Below are 26,595 nucleotides of genomic sequence, written 5' to 3'. Positions count from 1 at the left end.
ATAAGATAAATGAAATACAGATTCATTGTGTACTGGCCTTTTTAAGTAATCATTAGACTCCTGCTATTTTAAACATTATAAATCATTATAATCATTACCTTTGTCAGTTTGGTCATTATAAAATTTTCTTCTCAAATATTTTTAGATTTTTTTTTTCTCTTAAACATTTTTTGGCTTAAGTACAAAACACAAACTCAGTTCAATTTTCAACCAGGAAAAATCTTAAACATTTTAAGAGAGCAGTCACTGAATTATCAGGAAGTAAATACTAAAAGAAAGCAACCATGTTACTTCTTAATTCTTCAGTTTTCTTATCAAGCTATGTTCGTCTCCATTCTTGGTCTCTTAGAACGTTGCGTTTGATTTTCCCAGTGACGGTCTTTGGGAGTTCTTGCACAAATTCCACCTAATCGACAGAAAAACATGAGACACTTGATTTCATTTTGACTTATCCCACCTGTCAGTACAGTAGGAGAGAGCTTTCACGAAACTGAGGCGGAGTTTTAGAGTCTGAAGATTTGTCTTAATGAATTTTATGGACACCAGAAACTAATTTGTTTGTATAGTAAGGATGACAATGTAGCTCCATCATAGGGGATTTTAGTATGAATTCATTTATGCTTTGCCAGAAGAAAATAATAGTCCCTTTACCCCCTTGCTTTCCTCTAGTTCAAACTAGACCAAGGTCTCTACGTCCCCCCAGGAAATGGAGGCTACACCTACATGCAAAAAGAAAAGTTAGTTCTTGGCTTCTAAGCTTTTTTGGTGGGGGGAGGTGGAGGGGTGCTGGCTGGTAAGTTGGTTTCTAAGCTTTAAGAGCTGGGTCCTGGAAGTTCTGAGGGAGATTTTTGGGGGGCGGGGTATAATTTGGAGTATATACGATTTTCCCCTTAGGCCCTGACTTGACCATAAAAGTCTCTTTGTTCCACCTTCTCAAGATACACAAATACTGATAACTCTGTACCATAAATGTGTGTGTGTGTGTATACATATATATGACTACTGTATTTTAAAATGCCCTCAAACAACATTTTTGAAATTCAAAGGGTCACTGATGCAGTGAATTTAGTGGAGAAAATGTGAGTAGTTCTTAGGTTGAAATTAACTACCTTTTGGCTGAAATGATGTCAACTGAAATGGAATTCTTGTGTAGTGGTCAGTCACTGTAACCAGTAGGATTCCAGGTCTAGAAGGAAACAGTTCCATCTCTGTGTGCATACAGAGGTCTTAAGTTATCTGAAGAAGGTTTCAGGAAAGTTTCCACAGTTGGGTACTGTCTTCTTCCTAACCCTTAAATGAGGTCACTTGATACAGGCTTTGAATTTATAGTGGTATTATGGCTGAGCATACTAAGATAGACAAATCAGCTGCCATCCCTAAAAACAAGGCACTTGGCAATTCTTTGCCACCATTTTTTCCCCAAAATGGAATGGGACTAATTAGCCCTATAAAGATTCTTAGTAGTTACTTAGTATTGCAGAGTTGATAAAAAGTTCTAATTTATCAAGCATTTGTAGTATCCTAATATCGTTTTAAAGCACAAAATTCTTAGGGCAAAATGATAAAGTGTTTTTTACCTATGTAATGAGCTACTTTAAAGTCAAAATCCAATAAAACCTATATACTGGCTTAGACCCTAGTTTGGTAACACAAACTTAACTTTTGGGCAAAGTACTTGCCTTTCTTGGATATTTGTAAGGTGCAGTTGATTTTTTCACATGATCCTGAAGCTCAAGAGTTAATTTTTCTGGATTGAAGGATTTAAAGGGTGCAGACAAGACAATGAAAGCTTTCACCACCTGCAAGCAGAAAAGTCCATTTATATTGCTGTGTTTGTGTTTCAGACACATCAAGGGTTTGGAACGAATGCTGAACACAGATATTTACTATTTGTTAATAGCACCTTGAATGATGGCTGGAAATGCCAGAGATCACCTCTGAACATAACTTGGATACAATTATAAAGTGAGGTTTTGAGATCTAATTCCAGATAAATGGTTGTGAGTTGAGAAGTGCAGTGGTTCAGTAAAGCAAAGGGCTGAGTTTTATTTACGTGTCACACATGTATTTAACATTTCAATCAGATGGATCCTGTCTATTATACAGGCAGTCTTTGATTTACAGATGACCATCTATTCCATAAAACCTATACTGTTAGAAGCATGTAGTAGGGGGATAAATGGAGGTTCTAGAGAATAAGTGTTTTGAAGGGGTTTTGGGGGGTGCTGGTGGAGGAAGGGTTGTGGATCCAGAGAGGTCAGCTCTCAGGAAGGATTGATCAATCTATAAGAGGTCTTTTTTTGCTTCTTTTGTAATACTGTTTAAAACCCACCAATTAGATAATTATTAAGGTTAGTAAACAGAAATTATTAATTATTCATACTAATTGGTGTTTATTTCTGTTCAGCTGAAATCAGTTATATTGAGAGAATGAGGGGATATGGTGGCAGGAGAGAAAAATTTTGGAGAATGAAATACACCAAGAGTAGAGGGTGTACATGAAGTAAGAGTATAGGATCCAGTGTCACTGCAGAGGCTCCGTTATATGTAACAGGGAGGTACAGAAGGGGATGTAGGAGGATGCTGATAGACAAATTTGAAATTTTGCCACTTGCTGAGTCTACAGGAAACTTTGAAAAGGAAAGGAAATTTCTCCCTTTTATAGAATAGGGCATCCTCGTGGAACTAAGGCTATTACTGTCACTGCCTGAGTTTCCCTTCATTAGGTACTAAATGGGCTCATGGTACTGTTTGGGAACCTGGCCACGATCTCCTATTTGCATTTTTTTTGTCAGAAAATGTATTCTGAGTTCTGTGATGATTGTACATGCAGTGAAATCTGCTTTTGTGTGTGCAGTATCTGTCCCCTCTTTTTAGTAACAATAGCCTGATTTTCCTGTGGGGTGTTACTCTAATTTCTCTTTGGTGGTGTTGACACCAACCCCCGCCTCCAGTGACTGGCGTATGATCCAGGTTTGGCCAGTCAGCATATACCATTCCCTGGACCACGCTGGTTAGGGATGTGACCTAAGACAGGCAATTGAGATCCTGGGAGTTACTTGAAATGGTTGAAAAGAGAGTTCTCTCCTTCCCTGGAGGGGTGGGAAGGGTTGTTAAGCTGTGTAAGTATGGAGTTGGTTGCTCTCAAGTAGGAAGAACCTGCCCGAATGGAGCCAACATAAAGAACAGCCGAGCCAAAAATGGAGAGATTGAGTCTTGCTAACTTCATATGAATCCTTGGATGTAGCTGTACCTAAATACCTCTCATTTATATGAGCAATATACATATATAATTTTAACTTAAGTCAGGTTGAGTTAAGTTTCTGTCACTTGCCACCAAAAGAATCCTAATACACCCTCTTTGGGACACAACTCATTTTAAAGCCTAGTATACATTTTGCCATGTGTGCCTCATAATGGGAATTAAATGACTGCTCTTGATTCAGAGATTCAGTCTTTACCGTGGTCAAATGGACAGAGCTTGAAACTATGAAATTGCTACTTTAATTAATGACATTCACACTACCTCTCCTCGGATTGGATCTGGGCTACTGACAACAGCAGATTCAACCACTGCTGGGTGCTCAATTAGTGCACTCTCCACTTCAAATGGCCCAATACGGTACCTGAAGAGGAAAAGAAGCCTTTGATCACTACACCCGCAAACAGATCTCCCTCCCTGCCAAATTGTGACTTTCTAAGAGTGGCAGATGTACAAACCCAGAGGATATAATGACGTCATCAGCTCTGCCAACAAACCAGAAATACCCATCACTGTCCATCACTCCTCTGTCTCCAGTGACATAAAAATTTCCTCTTAAGGTGGCAGCAGTTTTCTCTGGATTGTCCTAGGAATCAAAGATGACATTTTGGGATTAGTTTGGTCAGAACAGGGACAGGGGTATGACACCCATTAAGTGACTAGTATATTACCCATCCTACTTCTAAAAGAAATTAACTTTTTAAAATGGTAGTACTAAGTATAAAATACAAAAGGTCCAAAAGAGTATGATGAAAAATCAGCCTCTCTTCCACCTCTCACACTTCCTATCTCCTCTCCCTTCCCCCCAGCCTGTCCAGTTTTCCTTTCTGATGACAACCATTACAACCAGTATCTTACACATGGAATTTAATCTTTACAATACTTTTAGAAGATAGATGATATTCTCCCATTTACAGGTGATGAAATAGACTTGAATTTTGTCACTTGCCCAAGGTTTATAGCAAGACATCGTGGGTATGAAATTTAGACCCAAGTCTGTATTAAGGTATGAATAGTGTTTTCTATGTTCTCATACCACATATTCAGAGAAGAAACAGAAGGGCCTTGTAGACTTTAGTCTAAGGGCAATTTCTCCTTCTTTGCCAGGTGGTAGGATATTGCCATTTTCATCTATAATCTAGAATGAAAGAAAGAATTTAAGTTCTTAAAATTTCTTTTCACAAAATGAAAATGGGTTGTGAATGGTTGTATAATGAATAGCAGAAAACTGTAAAATGTTCTCTCTTCTTTATTGAATCAGTCAGATATTTTCTCAACCCACCTGGACATCGTAGGGTAGTATTCCTTTCCCCATTGAGCCTGGTTTAATTTCCTGTCCTTTCTGATTGGCACAAATTATTCCCTATTGAGAAGACATGTTTTATATGAGTATATAAAAATTCATCTATAGCTACTTATATAATAACCTAAGATGCAGTTTTAACTGATTTTCCCAAAATGCAAGTTCATCTTCTGAAATATTTTAGACCAGTAGTTCTCAAACTTGAGTGTCACGAATCACCTGGAGCATTGTTAAAATACAGATTGCTGGGCCCCATCCCAGAGTTTCTGATTCAGTAGGTGTGGGGTGGGTCCAGGAATTTGCTTTTCTACCAAATTACCAGATGCTGCTGCTGCTGCTGCTGGTGTAAGAGCCACACTTTGAAAACCACTCCTTCAGACTCCATTAAGTGCATCTTGGGGTAAATTCCCTTTGAAGGCTCTCAGGGAGTTCTTCCCAGCACAATGGAAAGATGAGCTGCTTACTTCTAAACTCACCAACCCCTAACGCTCCTGGGATTCCTGCAGTGTGAGGAGTGGGGGTACAAAAACTGTGTGGAATAATTGTAGTTTTCCTTTAGCCAAACCTAAGTGGGCAGCTCACAAGTTTTGGTAACTACTGGCAAGGTAAGGTATTCTTTGAAATTTCATAAAAATTTAGAGCATGATTGGGGTACTTCAGGGTTTTACTTGACAATCCTGGGGCTGAAAGTCCCCCACTATACTAAACTGAAACTTTGTCCTTTAAATGTACCACTTCTGTCTGTCCGTAGCCCTCATACAGCTCCAGCCCAGTTTGCGCCTTCCACTGTTCCAGCACCTCTGGGTTGAGTGGCTCCCCTCCTGTCAAGCAGTGCCTCAGCTTCTTGAATTTATATCTGGAGAAAGAGAGTCACATGGGGTCTTTGGGAGAGAAATCGGAGTGGCTTTCACTGCAAGATAATTAGGATGTTCAAGCAACAAGCAAAGGAGCTAGGAGAGGCAAGTCTTAGGAAAGTTCACTCAACAAATGTTTGTTGAACCCCTGCTATATTGCCAGACATTATTCTAGGCATGTGGGGCATGTTAGTAATTAAAACAAAGATCCCTGGCAGAGCTTCCATTTTAGCAGATGGAAGTGAACTCAGCTATTAAAGAAGGAAAAAAGGAGAAAATACTAATAATGAAACTAAGTGCTGCTTATTATGAGCCAAATGATACAACAGCTAACATTAATTGAGCAACTGTTGTGTTAACGGGTCTTTAGGAGCACATTTACAATCCTCACAAACCTTATTTTATAGATGGGGAAACTGAGGCTCAGAGAGGTTAAAGCACTTTCCCAAGGCCTCCAAAATAATGAAGGGCTGAGTTGGATACTCTACACCACATACTTACAACTTGTCTGGCTGATCTCACCAAGCATGTCACTTACATTAAATTCTCACCACAACCTTTAGGTTTTTCTCTATACAGAATCATGTCATCAGCAAACAGGGACGGTTTGACTTTGTCCTTTCCAGTCTGGATGCCCTTTATCTCTTTCTCCTGCCTGATTGCTCTGGCTAGTACTTCCAATACTATGTTAGATAGAAGTGGTGAGAGTGGGCATCCTCGTCTTGTTCCTGTTCTTAGGGGAAAAGCTTCCAGTTTTTCACCATTCAGGATGAGATATTTGTGATTGGTTTGTCATATATGGCTTTTATTGTGTAGAAATACTTTCCTTCTATACCTAATTTGCTAAGAGTCTTTATCATGAAGAGATGTTGAATTTTGTTGAAGGCTTTTTCTGAATCTATTGAGATAGTGTATTAGTCTGTTTATGTTGCTTATAACAAAATACCTGAAACTGTGTGATTTATAAAGAAAAATGACATTTATTGCTTACAGCTTCTGAGGCTGGGAAGTCCAAAGTCCATCTGGTGGTGGTGACAGTGATCCAGGAGTCTCACATTGCAAGATGGTGGAAGCAGAGAGAGCAAGACAGAGAGAAAGACAGACTCTCCTCCTCTTTTAAAGTCCTCAGAACCATGCCCCTGACCATCATTTTTAATCCATTCACTACTTCACAGTCCTACAATCCAATCACCTCTTTAAGGCTCCACCTTTCAATTACTGTAATAGGATTTCCCACCCTCTTAACAGTCACAGTGGGGACTAAGTTTCTAATACATAAAACTTAGGGGACACAATTCAAGCTTCAGGGAGTTTTGGGGGGACACAATTCAGTCCATTACAGATAGTCATATGGTTTTTGTCCTTGGTTTTGTTGATGTCTGTATCACATTTATTGACTTGTGTATGTTGAACCATCTTTGCATCCCTATTTGCAGACAACATGATTCTATATGTAGAAAAACCTAAAGACTCTACCAAAAAACGCTTAGAGGTGGTTAACAATTTCAGTAATGTTGCAGGATACAAAATCAACACCCAAAAATCAGTAGCATTTTTATACTCCAATAATGAACTAGCTGATAAAGAAATCAAGAAAGCAAGCCCATTCACAATAATCACCAAAATAAATAAATAAATAAATAAATAATCTAGGAATCAATTTAACCAAGGAGGTGAAAGATCTCTACAATGAGAACTACAAAACACTACTGAAAGAAATTAAAGAGGATATTAAAAAGTGGAAAGACATTCCATGCTCTTGAATTGGAAGAATTAACATCGTGAAAATGTCCATACTACCCAAGCAATCTACAGATTCAATGCAATCCCCATCAAAAACCAATGACATTCTTCTTCACAGAAATAGAAAAAATAATCCTAACATTCATATGGAACAGGAAAAGACCCTGAATAGCCAAAGCAATCCTGAGCAAAAAAATAAAGCTGGAGGCATCACACTACCTGACTTCAAATTATATTACAAAGCTATTGTAACCAAAACAGGAAGGTATTGGCATAAAAACAGACACGTGGACTAATAGAACAGAATAGAAAACCTGACAATCAACCCACGTACTCACAGCCAACTGATCTTTGACAAAGACAGCAAGAACATACATTGGAGAAAAGACTGCTTCTTCAATAAATGGTGCTGGAAAAGAGTTGGAACCAGCCCAAATGTCCATCATCGGATGAGTGGATACGGAAAATGTGGTACATCTACACAATGGAATACTATTCAGCTATAAAAACGAATGAAATGCTGCCATTTGCAACAACATGGATGGACCTTGAGAGAATATTAAGTGAAACGAGTGAGGCACAGAAAGAGAAATGCCACATGTTCTCACTTATTGGTGGGAGCTAAAAATTAATATATAAATTCACACACACATACACACACACACACAAAAAAAAAAAAAACCAGGGGTGGGGGAAGAAGATATAACAACCACAATTACTTGAAGTTGATACGACAAGCCAACAGAAGGGACATTGTTGGGGGGGAGGGAGGAGAGGGAGGAGGGAGGGAGGTTTTGGTAAGGGGCAACAATAATCAACCACAATGTATATCGACAAAATAAAAGTTAAAAAAAAAATGGTGCTGGGAAAATTGAACATTCATATGCACCAGAATGAAAATGGACCTGTACCTCTCACTATATACTAAAATCAACTCAAAATGTATTAAAGACTTAAACATAAGACCTGAAACCATAAAATTACTAAAAGAAAACATAGGGGAAAAATTTCAGGAAGTAGGACTGGCAAAGACTTTATGAATAAGACCCCAAAAGCACAAGTAACAAAAGAAAAAAATAAATAAACAAATGGGATTATATTGAACTAGAAAGCTTCTGCACAGCAAAGGAAACAATCAACAGAGTGGAAAGACAACCTACGGGATGGGAGAAAATATTTGCAAACTACATATCCAACAAGGGATTAATATCCAGAATATATAAGGAAGTCAAACTTCATAGTAAAAAGACCAAATAATCCAATTCAAAAATGGGCAAAGGAGATGAATAATACCATGCTCTTCAAAGGACATACAAATGTCCAACAGGTACATGAGAAAATGTTCAGCATCACTAATCATCAGGGAAATGCAAATCAAAATCACATTGAGATATCATCACACCCCAGTTAGACTGGCCATTATTAAAAAGACTGAGAATAACAAATGCTGGCAAGGATGTGGGTAAAGGGGAACTTTTCTACACTGTTGGGACTGTAAATTAATATAGCCATTTTGGAAAACAGTATGGAGGTTTCTGAAACAACTACAGATAGAACTATCATATGATCCAGTAATTCCACTACGGGGTATACCCAAAGAAATGGAAATCATCATGCCGAAGAGATACCTGCACTCCCATGTTTATTGCAGCTGTATTTACAATAGCTAAGGGTTGGAACCAACCAAATGTCCATCAACAGATGACTGGATAAGGAAAATTTGGTATATATAGACAATGGAATACTACTCAGCCATAAGAAAGAATGAAATTCTGCCATTTGCAGCAACATGAATGAGCCTGGAGAAAATTGTATTAAGTGAAATAAACCAGACACAGAGAAATACTGCATGTTTTCACTCATAACAGGGTGCTAATAAAGAAGGAAAGAAAGGGCCGACACCATGGCGCACTAGGGAGAGTGCGGCGCTGGGAGTGCAGCGGCGCTGGGAGTGCAGCAGCACTCCCGCCGCGGGTTCGGATCCTATATAGGGATGGCCGGTGCACTCACTAGCTGAGCGCGGTGCGGCCAGTCACAAAAAGACAAAAAAAAAAATGGAAAGAAAGAGAGAGAGAGAGAGAGAGAAAGAAAGAGAGAAAGAGAAAGAAGAAGGAAAGAAGAAAAGAAGGATGGAGGGAGGGGGGAAGGAAGGAACCACAATAATACTTTGAACTTTCAGAAGGAGAGAACAAACCTAAGGATACTAGAGACGGGTGGGGGAGGGAAGGGGCTGGGGATTGATTGGTTGGGTAAGGGGCGTAAAGAATAATTACAATTTGTAATAATGAATATGTTAATAAAAAAAATTCTCACCACAACCCTGTGAGGTCGCTGTAAATCCTCTCTTATGGATGGAGTTGACAAAGGCTTATCAAGGTCATCTTGAATGTCTGAAGTTACACTGTTTGTAAGTAGCAGAGCCCTGCCTGTTTGAATTTGGAGCTTGAAATGTAACCACTAGAATTACTGGACTCAGGTAAGAAAGCCCAGGACAGCCCAACTCCCATACAGTAAAGTCTCAAATGAACAGGAGGGTGTAGGTAGGATACAAATTGTGTGTATTCAAAATAACACTTGAATAGCCCTTGAATTACCCTTGAAATATGAGCAAGCTGCTCACACATTTTGAGGGTTTTGAAAGCTCTGCTCTTGTCTGTAGCTGATCTGGGTGCAATAGTTTTGGCACCCAGTGAACAGAAAGTCAGTTGACACTGATTAGGAAAAGAGAAGATTCATATCTGCTCTGTTCTGTCTCTCATAGCCCATTCCCTCCTGGGCATCCACACCTTTGTGGGAACAGAGAATGGACAAGTCTACACTACTTAAATTGTTTCTCTTTTCCTTCCTTTCTCTCCTTGTGTATTGACTTTGAATTAGTTAGATCAGTATATGAGAATACTTCAAAAAGTTCATGGAAAAATGGAATTAAAAGATAAAAATAAAAAATACAAGCTTTATTTCTCAACATAATCTTCGTCAAGTTCAAGACACTTTTGTAAGTGATGGTACTAGCCATTCAGTCCACCTTTAAAGAATGGAGCATCCTGAGAATTTAACCACCAGTGCAATCTTTTTTACATTATTAATGGAAGTGAAATGAGTGTCCTTTAAAGATTTTTTAAGACTAGGAAACAAAAAGAAGTCAGAAGAAGCTATATCAGGACCTTACAATGAAAGCTTAATGATTTCCCATCGAAACTCTTGCAAAATTGCCCTTGTTAGATGAGAAGAATGAGCAGGAGTGTTGTGGTGGTGAAGGAAGACTCTCTGGTGAAGCTTTCCCAAGCACTTTCTGCTAAAGCTTTGGCTAACTTTCTCAAAACACTATCATAATAAGCAGATGTTATCATTCTTTGGCCCTCCAGAAAGTTAACAAACAAAATGCCTTGAGCTACCCAAAATACAGTTGCCATGACTTTTGCTCTTGACCAGTCCTCTTTTGCTTTGACTGGACCACTTCCACCTCTTGGTAGCCATGGCTTTGATTGTGCTTTGTCTTCAGGATTTCACTGGTAAAGCCATGTCTCATCTTCTGTTACAATTCTTCAAATAAATTATTCAGGACCTGTGATGCTGACATACCATGTGAAAATGTGTTATCTAGACACAATTTGAATTAAGGATATAACTAAATAAAGCACCATCTTGATGAAAAAAAAAAGAGAGAGGAATTGTTCAGGATCTTGATCCCACTCATTCAAAATTTCCATTGAAAGCTCTGGTCTTGTCTGCAGCCATTTTGGTATGCATTGAGCAGAAAGTTTGCTCAACTGTAATTTTTTTGGTCAGAATTGTGTAAGATAAACCAATTGAGATGTTTATGGTGTTGGCTATTATATCTACTTTTAATCATCAGTCCTCTTTGATTAGGGCACAAACAAGATTAATTTTTTCCTTGAAAATTGATGTGGATGGTCTGCTGCTGTGAGCTTCATATTCAACAATATCTTGTTCCTTCTTAGAACGAGTTATCCATTTGTACACTGCTGACTTCTTTGGAGCACTGTCCCCATAAACTTTTTGTAAAGCATCAATGATTTCATCATTCTTCTATCCAAATTTCCCTGTAAATTTAACGTTTGTTCTTCAATTTTAGCAGAATTCATGTTGCCCTGATAGGGACTTTTTTGAAACTGATGTTTTATCCTACTTACTGCCTTAAACTAGAGCCTGTTCAGACAAGTTAGTACAGTTTATTTTGGTACAAAAACATTTTGCAATCCATGAATAGTTTTTTCTAATACACATTTTCCATGAACTTTTTGAAGATCCCTCATACATTGCAACTTTACCGGATGTTCAGGTGATTTGGCTAAATTGATAGCCAAATCAATTCAATTAATAAACTTCAAATAATAAACTTCATTAGCTTCTCTTCAAAGCGGTATAATGTACTTTCTTTTATTATTATTTTTATTTTTAAGGGCTCCTTCCAAATGACAGCATTTCTAAAAGAGTGGTACTAAAGGACATTGTTTTTATGTGTGGGAGTTCTGCAGCTGTAAGGCCCTGGTTTTTCCTGGAAAAGAGTCCAGTTGCCCCTAGAGGCTATCCCAGTGGTTTTTAAACTGGAGGATGATTTTGCCCCCCCAGGGGACATTAGGCAATGTCTAGGGACATTTTTGATTGTCCCAGATGGGGGAAGGGAGGTGCTACTGGTAGAGGTAAGAGGCCAGGGATGTTGCTCAATATCCTGCAATGCTAGGACTGCCTCCCATGACACAGAATTGCTTGGTCCCAAATGTCAATAGTGACAAGACTGAGAAACCCTGGTCTACCCTGTGCTGGAAAGAGGAGATCTCTGATGCTGGAAGATAGCTTTTTGTGGTGGTTCAAATGGAGATTTCTGCCCAAGTACCTCTTCAGGTCTTTTTGCACAAGCATCCGGTACACAGTGGGAGCGCTGCACAGCGTCGTGATGGGATAAGTGGTAAGCGTCTGGATGATAGAGAAAGACATGGATATGAGCAGCGGTCAGTGAAAGGCTAGGTTGTAGCTGATGTCTACAACCTCTCATTCTCTCCCAATAATATGTGCCTATCTCATGGTCACTACTAGGAATAAGAAAGCAAATATTTATTAGTTGTCACTGGTGACTATATGTCTGTTGAGAATTCCAAATTATGGGAAAGGATGTGTGTGTGTGTTATAGAAACAGACATACAAAATCAAAATCAATTTAAGTGAATTGTTGAATTTGGGAACAACCCAAAGAATGAACTGGCTTATTCTACCTCAGGGCTACCAGTTATGTTTCATAGTGGAGTCTTGTAACCTCCTGCCCATATATTCATGTATAGTACTGATTCTTGCTGTGCAAGCTAACCAACCGGGGTCTTTTCAGCTAACCTACCAGGACCTTTCAAACACCATTTCTATAAAAGATATTAGTACTTTTGAGTGGATTGAATGAATGCAGAAATAGGCATTTTTCAGGCCTTTTCTTTCTTTTTTTAAGGCCTTTTCTTAGTTGTTTAAAATTTGCTAGGCTCATTATACCTCCAGTTTCTTAAATCAAACAATGACCTAGGCATCTTAAATCTAGAGAAATGTTAATGTTTTAGAGATCCTCTTTTTGGAGAAGTTCCACTGTGTCACTTAATGTATTGACAATTTGTCTTAAATTTAAGCATTTGGGAGAAGCTCTCGAGATGTATGTCTGGGCTATATGGATTGTCATAGATCAAGAATAACTTTTGACCTGTAAGTGAGCATTTCTACCAGGCATAACTGTTCTCTACATTCTAATTGTTTTTACTGCATGTAATGTATATATCTAAGAATAGTATAAATCTATAAAGGTTTTTATAGCACTTAAAATACACATATTACCTTTGTAAAATAAAAATATTATTTTACAAATGTAGATTTTGAAACTGCGAAGTTAACTTACCTTCTTCAGGTCACTTTGTGAACCTGATGTATAGATCTCAGTTCTTATATTACCCTACATTTCTGTTAAGACCTTCAAGGCATCTCGTTAGACCAGTTAGCAAAATAACAGGGTAAACATAGCTTTTATCCACACACAGGTGTGGTGTGTTTTTAGTAATATGTATTTTGTTAATTGATTTTTCATGGTTGAAAAATAATTGACGTGAATCACAGTTTTCTAAAAGCTATAGAAATCGGAGTTATCTGTTATCTCAATCTAGCCGTGTCTGGCTGAGAAAGGAGAGCTGGTTCCCAGAAGAGTATTGGGTTCCAAGAATTAACAAAGTGAGAAGTGTAGGGTTGTGGGAGACTGGAAGGAGCTGTTCTGGGAGAAAGGTGACCCCCACCTTCAAACTCCTCCACAGAGGAGTTCAGATTTATCAGCTATTGTCTTTGTTTCACTGAATCAGAAACAAACTATTTGTTTAGACTAGAGACTTTTAATCTGTTATTTAGAACCTGGCTCTCAAGCAGCTATAGAGCTAGAGACACTAGCAAATGCTGAGCGATTCGAAGCAGAAGTCTGGATTTCATGCCTGAGAGTGTTGTGCGTGTCCCCCGCCTCTACTCTGCTAAATACTTGAAAAACTAAGTCCAGGTCTGGCTGGTTAGCTCAGCAGGTTAGAGCTAGTGTTATAAAACCAAGATCAAGGGTTCCTGTTCCCATACAGGCCAGCTGCCAGAAACAAACAAACAAACAAACAAAAAACACAAAAACCAAGTCACTGGAGACTTTGCTTCTTAAAGAGAAATGATTTCCAGAAGCCCTGTATTCTGAGGAATCATTTCTCTGTGGTTTTGTGGGAGACAAGGAAGAGCTCTAAAGATATACGTAGGTGGAAGTCATGACTTACATCTAGGAAGATGTCAGTGTCAAACTGGGCCATCTGATGCACAAAAACACAAGCTCCCTGAAGCCAGGAAGAAAACACACTGCCAATGGCGGCCTTGATCCAGCCCGTGTCGGACATGTTCCATATGATATCTGAGGACTTCAAGTCTAGCCAATATCTAAATGATATGGAGAAGCAACAAAACAGACCAAAAATAAATAAATAAAAATTTAAAAACAGGAAAGCAAACAAACTAGTATCTATGAGGAGCGCCCTTGCCCCAGAACCTCAAGGGCTATGGACAAGGGTCAAAAGAAGTCCCAAGGCAAGGTGAGGATTCTACCTCTCCTTCTTCCTAGAGGGCTTTTTCACAATCCTAGGTGGTTTGAGAGTGGAGTGGGAGGCTGAGTTTGGCATGATTTTCTGAGTTCAGTCACTGATGCAATATCTATTAAGCGAATATTGTATGTGAGGCACTGTTCTACAGCAGTGAGCAAGATAGACCAGATCTATGTTCTTATTTCAGGGAGACAGTGAATAAGTACACAACAAAGTGAACTAAGGATATAAATAAGTATCATCATTTCAAATAGTGAAAAGTGCTATGAGGAAAATAAAATAGGGTAATGTGACAGTTTTAGGATAGTCTTTCTTTTAGGAAAGCCTTTGTGGGTAGGTAAGTCACCTGGTAATAAGAGGGAGCCAGACATGCTGTAATGGGATTGAATCAAGGTCGATTCCTAAGCTCTTGCTTCAGAGGGTGCCATTTTCTGAGCTAGGTTTGGGCAGGGGCATCAAGAGTTCTGCTTTGTATGTTATATTGGAGATATCTTGTAGCCATTCAAGGAGAGGCATCAGTTAGGCAGTTGGATAAACATACGGGTACCTCAGAGGAGAATTCACCAGAAACAAACTGAGTTTTCCTCCCTACCTTCCACAAAGGGTATACCCAATGCCAAGGCTGCTCTGAGAGTGCTGGGCCATCTTGGGAGAGCCTGTGGTCCCACTGGTGAAGTAAATGGCCATTGGTTCTTGACTTCCTGTCTCCACACAGTTGTGCTCTTCAGAGGCAGATCTGCAAAGTAGGGACCCCAAGAAGGTGGCTGAGGATGGCAGGCCAGTTTAACTCTGGTATTTCTTTTGCTCTGCCACTTGTACTCTCTTGTTACCGGAAGATAGTTAACAGAACTGAACCTAATCCAAAGCTTCCGTGAGAGGATTTCCTCAAGAAACATTTTAGGGACTGTGAAGATCAGTGCTAAGATTTACCGTCTCAAATCTTTTTTCTTTTTTTTTGGCCTCATCTCCTGGTAGGCCAAGTAGATAGCCAAGATAACTTTCAATATTAATAACAGAAGGTTATGCATTTTATTTATTCAAACATTTTTTCCTAAGTGCTTTTTAAAAAATCTATGAATTAGAAAAAAATCAGCATTGAATCTTTGTAAATTGTTATTAATATTTCAGGAGTTTATATTATTTAAAGGAAGATCTTTTGGCATTTGAATAAACTTTTTAATAATTTTTGTTTAATATCTTCAACATCTCTGGCAGTCACAGCTAGCTGCTTACCAAACAGCCGTCCCCTTCTTCTTCCTTGTAGTGGTGAAACTCTGATTTTGTTCGGGTATCAGGCAGTCATGTGCTCCCAGGGGTGAAACTTGATTAACTGAAGTCAGTCATGGACATTCCTCCCTTGACCAGTGATTGGTTTATGAATGGGCACACAATACAGTTATGGCCAATGAGATATAAGTCTTTAATGGGAACTGTTTCCTTGTTCTAAAGAGTCATGAGGAAGGGGTGCTGCCTTCTCCCACCCCATTCATCCTGTTTTGTGGCCTTTGGATATTGTTGTGCAAGTACAGGATATCTGGAACTATCCTAGCCATGTTGGGACCATACTGAGGATGGCATGATGGAAAGATGAATGAATCTGGGTCCATGCTAACTTCATCAAACCACTGAATTAACCAACCCTCAGTCCACCCTATCTCTGTACTTCTTATTTGTGAGATAATAAAATTGTATTGTTTAAGACACTTTTACTTTGCCTACTATAGCCAAAAGCATTCTAACTGCTAACAATCACTGTGTAAGATCTTTAGCATAGTTAGCTCCAGCAATTCCTTCCATCCCTGTTGGAGTGTGCCATTTACTCATTGAAGGGTGGAACCTTGAATCTGGGTTGGCTTTATGATTTGCTTTAAAAATTTTTTTTTAGACAGTGCCTGTGAGGAAAATAGAAATGGTTTAATCAGGCTCCCTCACCTCAAATCAGGCAGAACATGATTCAGCACATTTTAGCACGTACTGTATAAACAAGTTATATAAGAGTAGTGTGACTGTGCAAGTGCACCCATGTATTCCTTGGCTTGTTGCCACTATTTTGTACTTGAGTATAAAAAGACAGCAGCTCTGAATCACTGGTGGCAGAGCTTGTATCTAAAATAAAGACTGTCCATTGTGCCTAAGGCCACCAGAATCTTTTCCCAACTACCTGACTCATGACCTGCACAGAATGGGGCAGAGACATCTGTGATTCAGCCTGACCCATGCCTCTATGATTTGCTTTGATGGGTACATTGTAGCAGAAGTTCTGGGACTTCTCAGCCCAGGATTCAGGAGGCTTCATTGTTTTCACTTTCCCTAGGGAGGAATGCAGCCGCCATACAAAGATGTTCAGACTGTCCTTCTGGAGAGATGCCATGTGCAGGAGAACTGAGGTGCTTCAGCTGACAGCCAGCACCAAACCTGACTTGTGGGTGAACCTGCCTTGGATCCTGCAGCCCCAGTCAAGCCTATGTGGACCAGAGACCAGCTGCCCATGCTGGGCCCTGTGTGAATTTCTTTTTTTTTTTTTTAAAGATGACTGGTAAGGGGATCATAACTCTTGACTTGATGTTGTCAGCACCACGCTCAGCCAATGAGCCAACCGGCCATCCCTATATATGATCCGAACCTGTGGCCTTGGTGTTATCAGCACCGCACTCTCCCGAGTGAGCCACGGGCTGGCCCCCTGTGTGAATTTCTGATCCACAGACTCATGAGCAAATAAACTGCTATTTTATACCACCAAGTTTTGGGATGGTTTGTTACTCAGTGATGGATAACTTATACAATATCTAAGGATTTTTGAAACTTATGTATCATATTATTGATTTTCCCAGTTGAAGGGAACAGGGTTAAGGATGCCATTTTAATTCATCTTGTTGATGAATCAATAAGATTGACATTGAAACTGTAAAACAGTGAAGATTGATTATATAAACATATACCGTATTGTCAAAAATAGTTTCATGAAATATTAACATGGTTTTTTGGTAACTCACCTCCTCCCCACAAAATAGAGAAAGATCATTCAATTGTATTGATTTTTCTTTTCAGTATAAATGTAAAGTCAGTATGTGTTGGGCTAGAGAGAAGGGGATTTCTTCACAGTATCTAATATGCTGGGGGGTGAGGTGGGGAATTCTTATATTTGTACACTTCTCAATCCATATGGAAACCCGTTGATATAGGTTTTTATTTATTTATTTATTTATAACTAACTAAAAGGAAAGATATTACAATCTGTGAGTGACAGAGATTTTCAAGCAGTGATTGACTGTCTAGCTTGTCTCTCTTTCCTTGGATACCTTAGTTCTGAGTTATAGCTTTTTGGATTTTCAGAGCGGCCTGTATACTGATGACTTCCAGAGTTGTATCTTTACCCCCTTGAGCCCGCGACTCACATATCTACCACCTGCTAGACCGTTGGAAGTTCACAGACCCCCCCCCAGTCTCGGTAGGTCCTAGTCTAAACTCATCATCTTAACCTCCTCTACTTGCTCTTTCTCTGGCTGATAGCACCTCAACTACCCAATAAACCAAGGAAAACAGCAGAATGTCAGCCTCGACTCCTTCTTCCTCCATCCTCCATGTCCAGGCAGTCTCCAAGTCCTGCTAGTTCTTTACTTTGCCCCCTTCCCTCCATCCTACTCACCAGAGATCAGATTTAGATCTTCACCATCTCTCCCCTAGATTAGGCTCCATGGTGACCTCTCTGATCCCAATTGGGTCTTCCTCAAATTCATCCTCTATACAGCTGCCAGAGAGCCAATTTAAAATCCAATCCTGACCTTGACAATTCCCTTCATAAAATCCATCAGTGGCTTCCCTTGTTTACAGGGCCAAGTTTAAGAGATAGCATGGCACATGAGATCTTTCATAATCTGACTTCTGCTTGCTCTTCTGGCTTTCACTCTGACTCCTCCTTTTGTTCTCCAGCTACCCTGTACACCTCAGGGTATTTTTTGCTTCCATATCTTTGCTCATGCTGTTCCTGTGCCTGGAAAACCATCTTGATTCCCTTGAGATCAAAATCCAGGTTTTTAGACCCTCAGGGCAGGGTCCTTTGTATTAGGACAGGGAAAGAGAAACATTCGTCTGGACCATAACTTTGGCCTTTTCCCCATCCTATTATGAATATTCTGGAAAGTGTTAATGCACTTCTATCCTTGGGAGGGAGAAGTAGGGTGATAATTCTTAAAATGAACTCCTCAAAGAGAAAATATACTCCAACAATGTAAAATTAACCCTCATTATTGCTGTTTTCTGAAAAACTGGCTGACTGTTGGCAGTGAGACAGCTATCCCTTCCTTAGTTTTTAGGGAAACAGTCCATGTTCTTTTTGGAGTTTTGACACTCTAAAGTTGTTTGAAGTGAGGATTACCTCCATCATGAAAACCACCCCCAAATGTGCAAATTTCAATTTGAAATGCACGTGTGTTAGGAAAACATAGATAAAAAAACTGGTCAGAGCCCCTCAGATGTTTGGAGTCTTGCTGAGCAGCTGAGGTGGGTATGCGCCTGCGCACGGGTGTTCCTTAATGTGATTGTGCATGTGCATCCGGGTGTTTTTCTGAACTATGGACTTGAGTATAAAGGACTAACTGTGCAGATGCGCGAAGCTTCTAGAGGATTCTCTGGAAAGACATATTAGGTTCATTCCTCCTAGCTCTGACTAAAGCCTATTATTTCTTCAGGGGTCCAGGGCTCCAAGGACCTTTTCCTATGATGCGTGTGGAGGGTTTGTGACCCAGTCTGGACAACGGGCTCGAGGGGTCTGTGAGACTGAGCCCTAACTCTACAACGTGAGTTTAAAGTTCTTTTTCTTTTGTGAATTTTGTGGCACATTTAAGATTTCTTGGGGACCCAACAAAATCTTGCAATTGTTTAGGACAGGGGTCCCTGAAGTGGGGGTGCTTGCTGCTCAGGGAGTATGCAGGGCACCGGGGATGAGAAAATAGAACTTCAAATTATGTGTGTTTTTTTTCTCATCCTCTAAGATTTTTATTTTTAGTATTTGTATAATGCACAAAATTGCATGTATATGATTTATAAATAAATACATGCATTAGTGGAGTGTGTTAAAAGTATTTTACTAATGGAGATGCATATTGAAATAATCTGGATACCACTACTTTAGGAATTACTACATTGCTGAATGACTTTGTTAACTTGAAAACAATAATAACAGCAGTGATAATTACTATAATATTTATGGAATGATTACTCTGTGCCAGAAATTATGGTAAGCATCTCACATGCTTTATCACATTTGAGTCTTTTACAACCCTATGGTTATCCCCATTTTATGGATAAGATACAGAGTTTCAGAAATGTTACTTGGCTTATCCAAGGTTACACAGCTTATAAAAGACACCAACAGGATTCATTGGTGAGGTTTTTGGGAGAGAATTTTGAGATCGACCAATTGGATTTGGTTTACATTAATTAGTAGGATAAAATTTGATTCCAACAAAGGAAACTGCCCTATTATTCAACAGAGTTTACATGTCTTCTCTTTCTATAAACTTCTCTGGAAGAATTTTTTTTTTTTTGAAGATGAACAGTAGGGGCCGGCCCGTGGCTCACTTGGGAGAGTGCAGTGGAAGAATTTTTCTCTGAAAAAGAATTCTTCTCTGGAAGAATTTTTTTAAACGTAAGCTATTTAATGCTTCTTTGAAGGACAATATCATTAATTAACATCTTACTTTTTTACAGCATAGGAAGCATTTTCTCACATATTATCTTTTTTTATCCTCAAAGCTACACTTGAGATATGTGCAATGTGATTATCCCCATTTTATGTATGAAGAAAACTGAGGTTAGGAAATCTGTTTTGTTCATTCATTCAACAAATATTTCTTTTCTTTTCTTTTTTTTCTTTTTGGTGGGGGGTGGCTGCATGGTACAAGGATCCGAATCCTTGACCTTGGTTCAGTAAATATTTCTTAAGCTCCAGTTATGCGTTAGGAAATGGGGATAAAATGATCAACCAAACAGACAAAGCCTTTGCTTTCTTAGAGCTTTTGGTTTAGGGCAGGGGTTGGCAAACTTGTTCTGTAAAGGGCCAGATGGCAAATATCTTAGGCACTGTAGGTCATACAGTCTCTGTTGCAGCTACTCAACTCTGCTATTGTAAAATGAAAGAAGCATAGACACTACGTAAACAAATGGGCATGGGTATGGTCCAGTAAAACTCTATTTACAAAAATAGGTGGGGAGCCAGCTTTGTCCTGTGGGCCCTGAGTTGCCGAATGCTACTCTAGAGGAGAAAAACAGACTCTAAATAAGGCAACAAATGAATGGACATGATAATTCAGATAAGAAAACAAGACAGTGATGTGATAGAGTGGCTTATAGTTCTCTAGGTAGCTAGTCAGGGAAGGCCTCACTTAGGATAAAGCATTTAAGCTGAAATCTGACAAGAAGGAGCCAACTCTGGCAAGGACTAGGGAAGAGCATTCCAGGCAGAAGCAGCAGCAGGTGCAAAGGCCCTGAGCTAAGGCATGTTTGAGGAATGAAAGGGAGAGTAGTGGAAGATATGGTCCAGGAGTTAGGCAAGGGCCAAGCCATGCAGGATACTCATCATAGGCAGGAAAATGGAGGCAGGGCTACATCCGTTCCTTCTGTCTTTCAATTCTTTTATTAGGCAATTCTTTTCTGGGAAGGAACCCATATCAACTCACAGTGTTGCTGAATCCTTGGAGGCAAGGAGACACCGAGATGTAGCTGTGATTTGTATTGTTCCTGGTGCTGCAGATAGGCTGGGAAAAATACTCACTGAAACAACTCCTGGAAGCTGAGCCACCCGTTTCGGCAGTGTGGAGACACCAGGAGTTTGGTCTTCAGGTCGGGACACTCTGATACAATGGACTCCACTACCGGGGCCACCTCCTCACTGGCCACAATGCATTTGGCCTTGGATGCTTGCAGCCGATAGAGGATGTCTTTTGCTGTTAGCTGGGTTGTTCCTGGCATGAAAACTAGCCCTGGGAAGGACAGAGGACCCTGAGCTGAACAAAACTGTTGTCCATTAGGTAAGACTCTGTGGACTGTGGCTAACTCGGACTTTGTGCCTGGGTGGGGAGAAGCTTCAGAATGCAGTCTTCAGCTACCCCTGCCTTGGTCCCCAGGGACATCCCTCAGGACCCTGATCACTGGCAGATCCCTAGAGCACTGGCTTTGGAGTCTAGCAGACCCTGGGTCTGATCCTAGTCTCGCAACTTACTAGCTTTGTGACCTTGACCTCTCTGTGCCTTTCTTTCCTTGTATGTAAAATGGGGATAATATTAGTGTCTGGCACATAGTCGTCATTATAATGGTGGGCTATCATTATGTAACATTTTAATGTAAATTTATGTAACACTTAAATTTATAGCTTTTAACACATTTTCATGAACATTATCTCATTCAGTCCTTTGAACCAAAGGTCTCCAAAGTGAGGGATGAGAAAAGAAAATAATAGAATTAAAAAATTACTGAGATACTAGAATTCTTTTTATGTTTTTAATCTCATTTTTGAATATGTTTTATAATGTGTATAATATATTAGTGCAGTAGAACCATATAAATAACTAAACTCAGGAAGATGTGTGTCCTAAATATTTTTGATAGATTGTACAACCAAGAATGCCTAGAGACTTCTGGTCTGAGCAACTCTGGTCGGGTCGATGTAGGCAGTTGTTGCCATTGCATGGAATATGAGATTTGGTCACAGCTGGTGACTGGTAGAGCCAGCTCTCAAACCTGTGGATTGCAGTGGTCTGGCATCATCGGGGTTTGCCGAGACTGCTTTGGAAATGTTTAATTTATCCCATGTCCTCACTTCATCCTAAACTCTGGCCAGAGGTGGGCCTGTTAGTGAAGTACCTGTTTCTCATGAGAACATATACAAGTATAGCAGAATTAGATTCAAGAAGGTTATTTGCACTTTCTAAAGAGTATCAATGGGAAGAAAGCAGAGCATATGTAAAGTATTACAGATAATCACTACCATTTATTGACCACCTACTATGTGTCTGATATCTCACTTAAAATTAATCCCAGTGTTTAGATGACAACTCGCCTAAGGGCCATGAAGTCAGTAAGTGGCAGAGCCAGGATTCAAAGATACATTTCCCGGGCTCCTGAGACCTGTGCTGTATACCAGACTACAGTACTTATTTCTTGGTGAATTCTCAGAAGTTAACTAAATAGGGAGATGTGGAGTTGAATTTCTAGAAAAGAGACTTTACTTTTTTGAGTATACTTTAAAAGCTCATAGATGTCATCCCCTCTGGAGAAAATGGATAAATATATGAGGATAAGGAAGGGGACTAAGAAGACACCTTAGGGGATCTCAGAATGTTCACTCAATATAAAATTATAAGATTATTTCTTTTGTAAAGCACTTGTTCTTAATGGCTCAAAAATTATTAGTTCTCTTGGTGGATTTGTAATGTGAATGTGTTCAGTGGGTAGTCTAGCTTGGGGTTTGAGAGGATGCTTTCTTCTAGTGGATTTCAGACTGCACACACTTTACAGCAAAATCAAAATATTTTGCTGTGTGGTATAGTACAAGCAACCTCAATATTCACACAGAAGATTTAATAATTCTGAGTTAGAAAACGTAATCCTCAGCTACTTGCCTTACACTTAATTAGCTGAGTGTTTTGATCATTCAGCTCGTATATGTGTTTTTCCTTGGTATTACACATACTGCATAAGTTTTGTTAAGTAAAATTAAATACATTTTTTATGACAGATAAACCACCCTTAATCTCTTCTCAACCCATAATTTGTATCACATTTGCAAGTTCTTTTTTTATAGTGAATGCAAAAAGAATTTTATATATTGCTGTTTATATTTAATATTGGCAGAGAGAGTATTTTTCAACACAATTATAAATCCTTATTATTATCCTTTAAGTGATAGTCCATCAAGTTGAGATAATATAATTTCAATCAGCAATAAACACACCTCAGCTAAACTTTAGTCTGAGCTAAGTCATAATTTATTTAATCATTTCTATTTACATTATTTCCAATTTTTTACTATTATTAATATCACAACAAACATCTTTGTGTTCTCTACAATATACTATCCTTGGTATTCTTATATCTTTTTAATTGATTTATAGGCATTTATGTCATGTTTTAGAGCAGGGATTGGCAAACTTTTTCAGTAAAGGGCCAGATAGTAAATATTTTATGCTTCTCAGGCCATATCATCTCTGTGTTGATTAGCAGTTCTGCTGTTGTGAAGCAAAAGGAGCCATAGACAATACAAAAATGAATTAGAATGGCTGTATTCTATTAAAACTTCATTATAAAGACAGGTGGCCAGACTGTAGGCCATGGTTTGCTGATCCGTGTCCTAGAGGGGAAAATAATCCTGTTGAAGCTTTTATTTGAGGTACATGATAAGTTACTACTTTGGGAAAAAATGTGTCATTGAATACATTAATCTTTTTGTCTAGAAAGAGGTGGAGGTTCTGCAACTGGGGTCTGCAGTCATATTCTTACAGGTCCTAGCATTCTAAAAAGCTTTTCTTCCTTTTGGATTTTCATGTCAGGGAGAATCCAAATATATTCAGCAAAGTAAATTCTGGATTATCTGTATCAACATGTCATAATCCAGCACTGCAAGGAGGCATGACTCACATTTGCTTTTATAGACCTTGGTGTTTAAATACCAGTCACACACATTTCTGGCTGTGTTACTTTTGGCCAGCTTCTTAACTTCTCTGAGACTTGATTTTCTCTCCTGCAAGATGGTTATCACAATAATATCTACCTCTTAACGTAGTTGTTACTATTATTATATCATTACTGCTCTTAATTTGAACTCTTCTTTTTCTGTCCTCTGTAAGCACAGCTTTAGTCAAAGCTAACATTTCAGAAAACCCTGGAGTTTCAATCTCTCTCTCTTTTCTCATGCTTTAGAAATGCTAAATATTGGCACTGACCTGTTCTCATGCAAGCCACATTTACGAGCCACCACTCTGGGATTCGGGGCAGGATCACGGCCACGCGATCTCCTCTCTGCAGGCTGCAGGGCTCGGTGAGCACATTGGCAGCCTTTCGGGACAAGGAGCCCAGTTCTTCGAAGCTCCATTTCACCTCGTCCCCTTTGCCATTCACCCACCACAGGGCTGGGTTGGCTGATCTTTCCCCTGTCTGTCCAGGGACACATGGGAAAGAGAACAAGGCTTACATGGCTGGTTACCATGTCAAGTAAACATGACATCGGTCATTACCCCTCCTTAGCACCTGTTCCTGTGCATTCTGGTAACAGCACCCCAGTTTGTCTTTGGGGGAATTTCTCCTCTCCTGTTGAACACAGCCTTGGTGAGACCACCATCAGGGTGCTTGCCCGTCCCTGACCAATGAGTGGGCAGTGATCCAAGTTGGGCCAATCAGAACTTCTCTCCCTGGACTTTGAGTTTTCTAAGAGGAACCAAAGGGTAGAAAGTGGTTGGAGCGAAGCCAGTCATGGGCTCTAGTTACCTGTGTTTCCCTAGGGAGCTGTCCTGCCTCCTGTCCTCACTGAGACTGACTCCAACTTCCAGCCCAATCTCATGAGCTCTCCCACATTCCTCTAATGAATTTCTTTCTGGCTTGAGTTAGATCCTGTTCCATCCAGATAACCTTAATGAATGTGCTAAGTTTGACTTGGGACCTGACGTCTGTTTGTCCGCAGAGGCCAAGGTATGGGTTTCCCAAGTCACAAGAACAGGGCAAAGGGAGGCATCAACTTAATTGATTGATTTCTGGAGGAAACTTCTACAAAGTGCATCACCTGTACTGAAAAAAAAATCTTTGCTTTGTGTGTTACCTAGCGAAAAAAAATTACTCCTCCTTCTTACCTATCTGGAATGCTCTATTTTCCTCTGTTAGAAAATACTTCAAAGTCCAGTTTACATTTCAGTTTGTCTGTGAGCCTTTCTTAGTCTCCTGTTTTCCCCGCTGACTTCTGTGTGTTCCTTCAGCATTGTGCTCATACTCCAGGTGACCCAATTATATCGTATTATGTTACAGATGTGTCCCTTCCCTGTGCTAGTAAGTGCCATAAGATCAGGGACTTGGTTCATGTTTCTTTGGAGCTGTGTGATGTTGGATAAGTAGCTTAACTTCTATGAAGCTAAGTTCCTTATCTGCAAACCCCCCAGGTTGTGGGGATTTGATGAAATAATATGGGTCAGTATTTCTCAGTCTTTAATCATTTGAGTATCACTGTTTCTGCCGGATCTGTCTACACCTGCACTGTTGTTCTTTTTGTATTCTTCTTTACATGGATTCACTTTTATTTGTATACATTTACTTAAGAAAAAATGCATTTAATTAGCACCAAAACTGGAAAATCAGTACCACTTGCTAAAAATAGGTTGCTGAAAAAAATAGATATATTGAAAACAAAACTATGCCCTTAAATTTTGTCTAGAGATTATCAACTTCTACTTACCTATTCCCTCTGTTCAAAAGAGAGTTTAGTGAGTGTTAGGTGTTAAAGATACAGTGGCTTTCAAGGAAGACTTTCCCCCTCTAGTAGGAAGGATTGATTCAATGCTATTTAATGTCTTATATATCTAGTACCTAACATCATCTTCTGAACCACAGATCCTGCAGTGCATTTTGATAGGCACTAACAGGTAAAGTGTTTGGCTCAGTACCTGGCATGGGGTGGGGGTCAGTAAGCAGGGACCTTGTCCTGAGGCTGCATTGAAACCTTCTGTATAAGGCTTGCTTGCTTTCTTCTTCTCAACCTCTGATTCTCTCCTAATAACTGTGAAGGTAATTATATTAATAAAACCAAAGCTCAAATTACTCCTTTTTGGATAAGTCTGTGACCAGCCTGAACACAATGAACTGTTGTGTGGGACTTGGGAGGAAAGAGAAGGGAAAGAGGCACTACTCTGTGAGTAACCACTGTTGGGGGGGCTGGGGGAGGGGTACCGAGGATACTCCAGGGAAAGCCTTACTGCAGTTGAGGATCTAAGACCTTCCCTGGGGAAAAAGAAGGGCGACTGGAAAACAAACAAAACCAAGAAGGTGGAAGAATTGAGCTGCAATAGACAAGTGGACCACAGAACAAGGCAAGAGCAGACTGGGAGAGAAGTGGATGCCAGCATTTGATGGAAGTCCGTCATCTTTTACCTTCTCTTTTTGGGACCACTGGTCCAGCACATCCCCAGCAAAGTTAAAATTCTTAGGCAAGGACTTGTCACAGCGATGTATGGCTTCAAAGTCAGCAAGAGTCAGAGGTGCCCAAAGCTGGTGATCTCTGTGAAGGTGCCGGCCAGATGGCTTGGTGAGCCAGATGACTCTAAACATCTGGTAGCGGAAAAAAATCCTCAT

General features: G+C 39.7%; 1 protein-coding gene across 1 annotated transcript; it reads right to left on the bottom strand.

The window, feature by feature from the left end:
- Window positions 1-319: 319 nt before the first annotated feature.
- Window positions 320-26,595, bottom strand: LOC134380309 (acyl-coenzyme A synthetase ACSM4, mitochondrial). Its single transcript, XM_063100051.1, has 13 exons — window positions 26,395-26,595; window positions 24,207-24,417; window positions 21,041-21,248; window positions 14,861-15,004; window positions 13,951-14,107; window positions 12,021-12,100; window positions 5,298-5,421; window positions 4,545-4,625; window positions 4,299-4,400; window positions 3,721-3,848; window positions 3,527-3,626; window positions 1,680-1,799; window positions 320-406 (listed from the first exon to the last, which is right to left on the bottom strand). The coding sequence occupies exons 1-13, from the start codon at window positions 26,593-26,595 to the stop codon at window positions 320-322; spliced, it is 1,743 nt and encodes a 580-aa protein (XP_062956121.1).

This window comes from Cynocephalus volans, chromosome 6 (assembly GCF_027409185.1).
Source record: "Cynocephalus volans isolate mCynVol1 chromosome 6, mCynVol1.pri, whole genome shotgun sequence".
NCBI lineage: Eukaryota > Metazoa > Chordata > Mammalia > Dermoptera > Cynocephalidae > Cynocephalus > Cynocephalus volans.
Note: the sequence above shows the minus strand (reverse complement) of the source record. Positions and strands in the feature narration are given on the sequence as shown.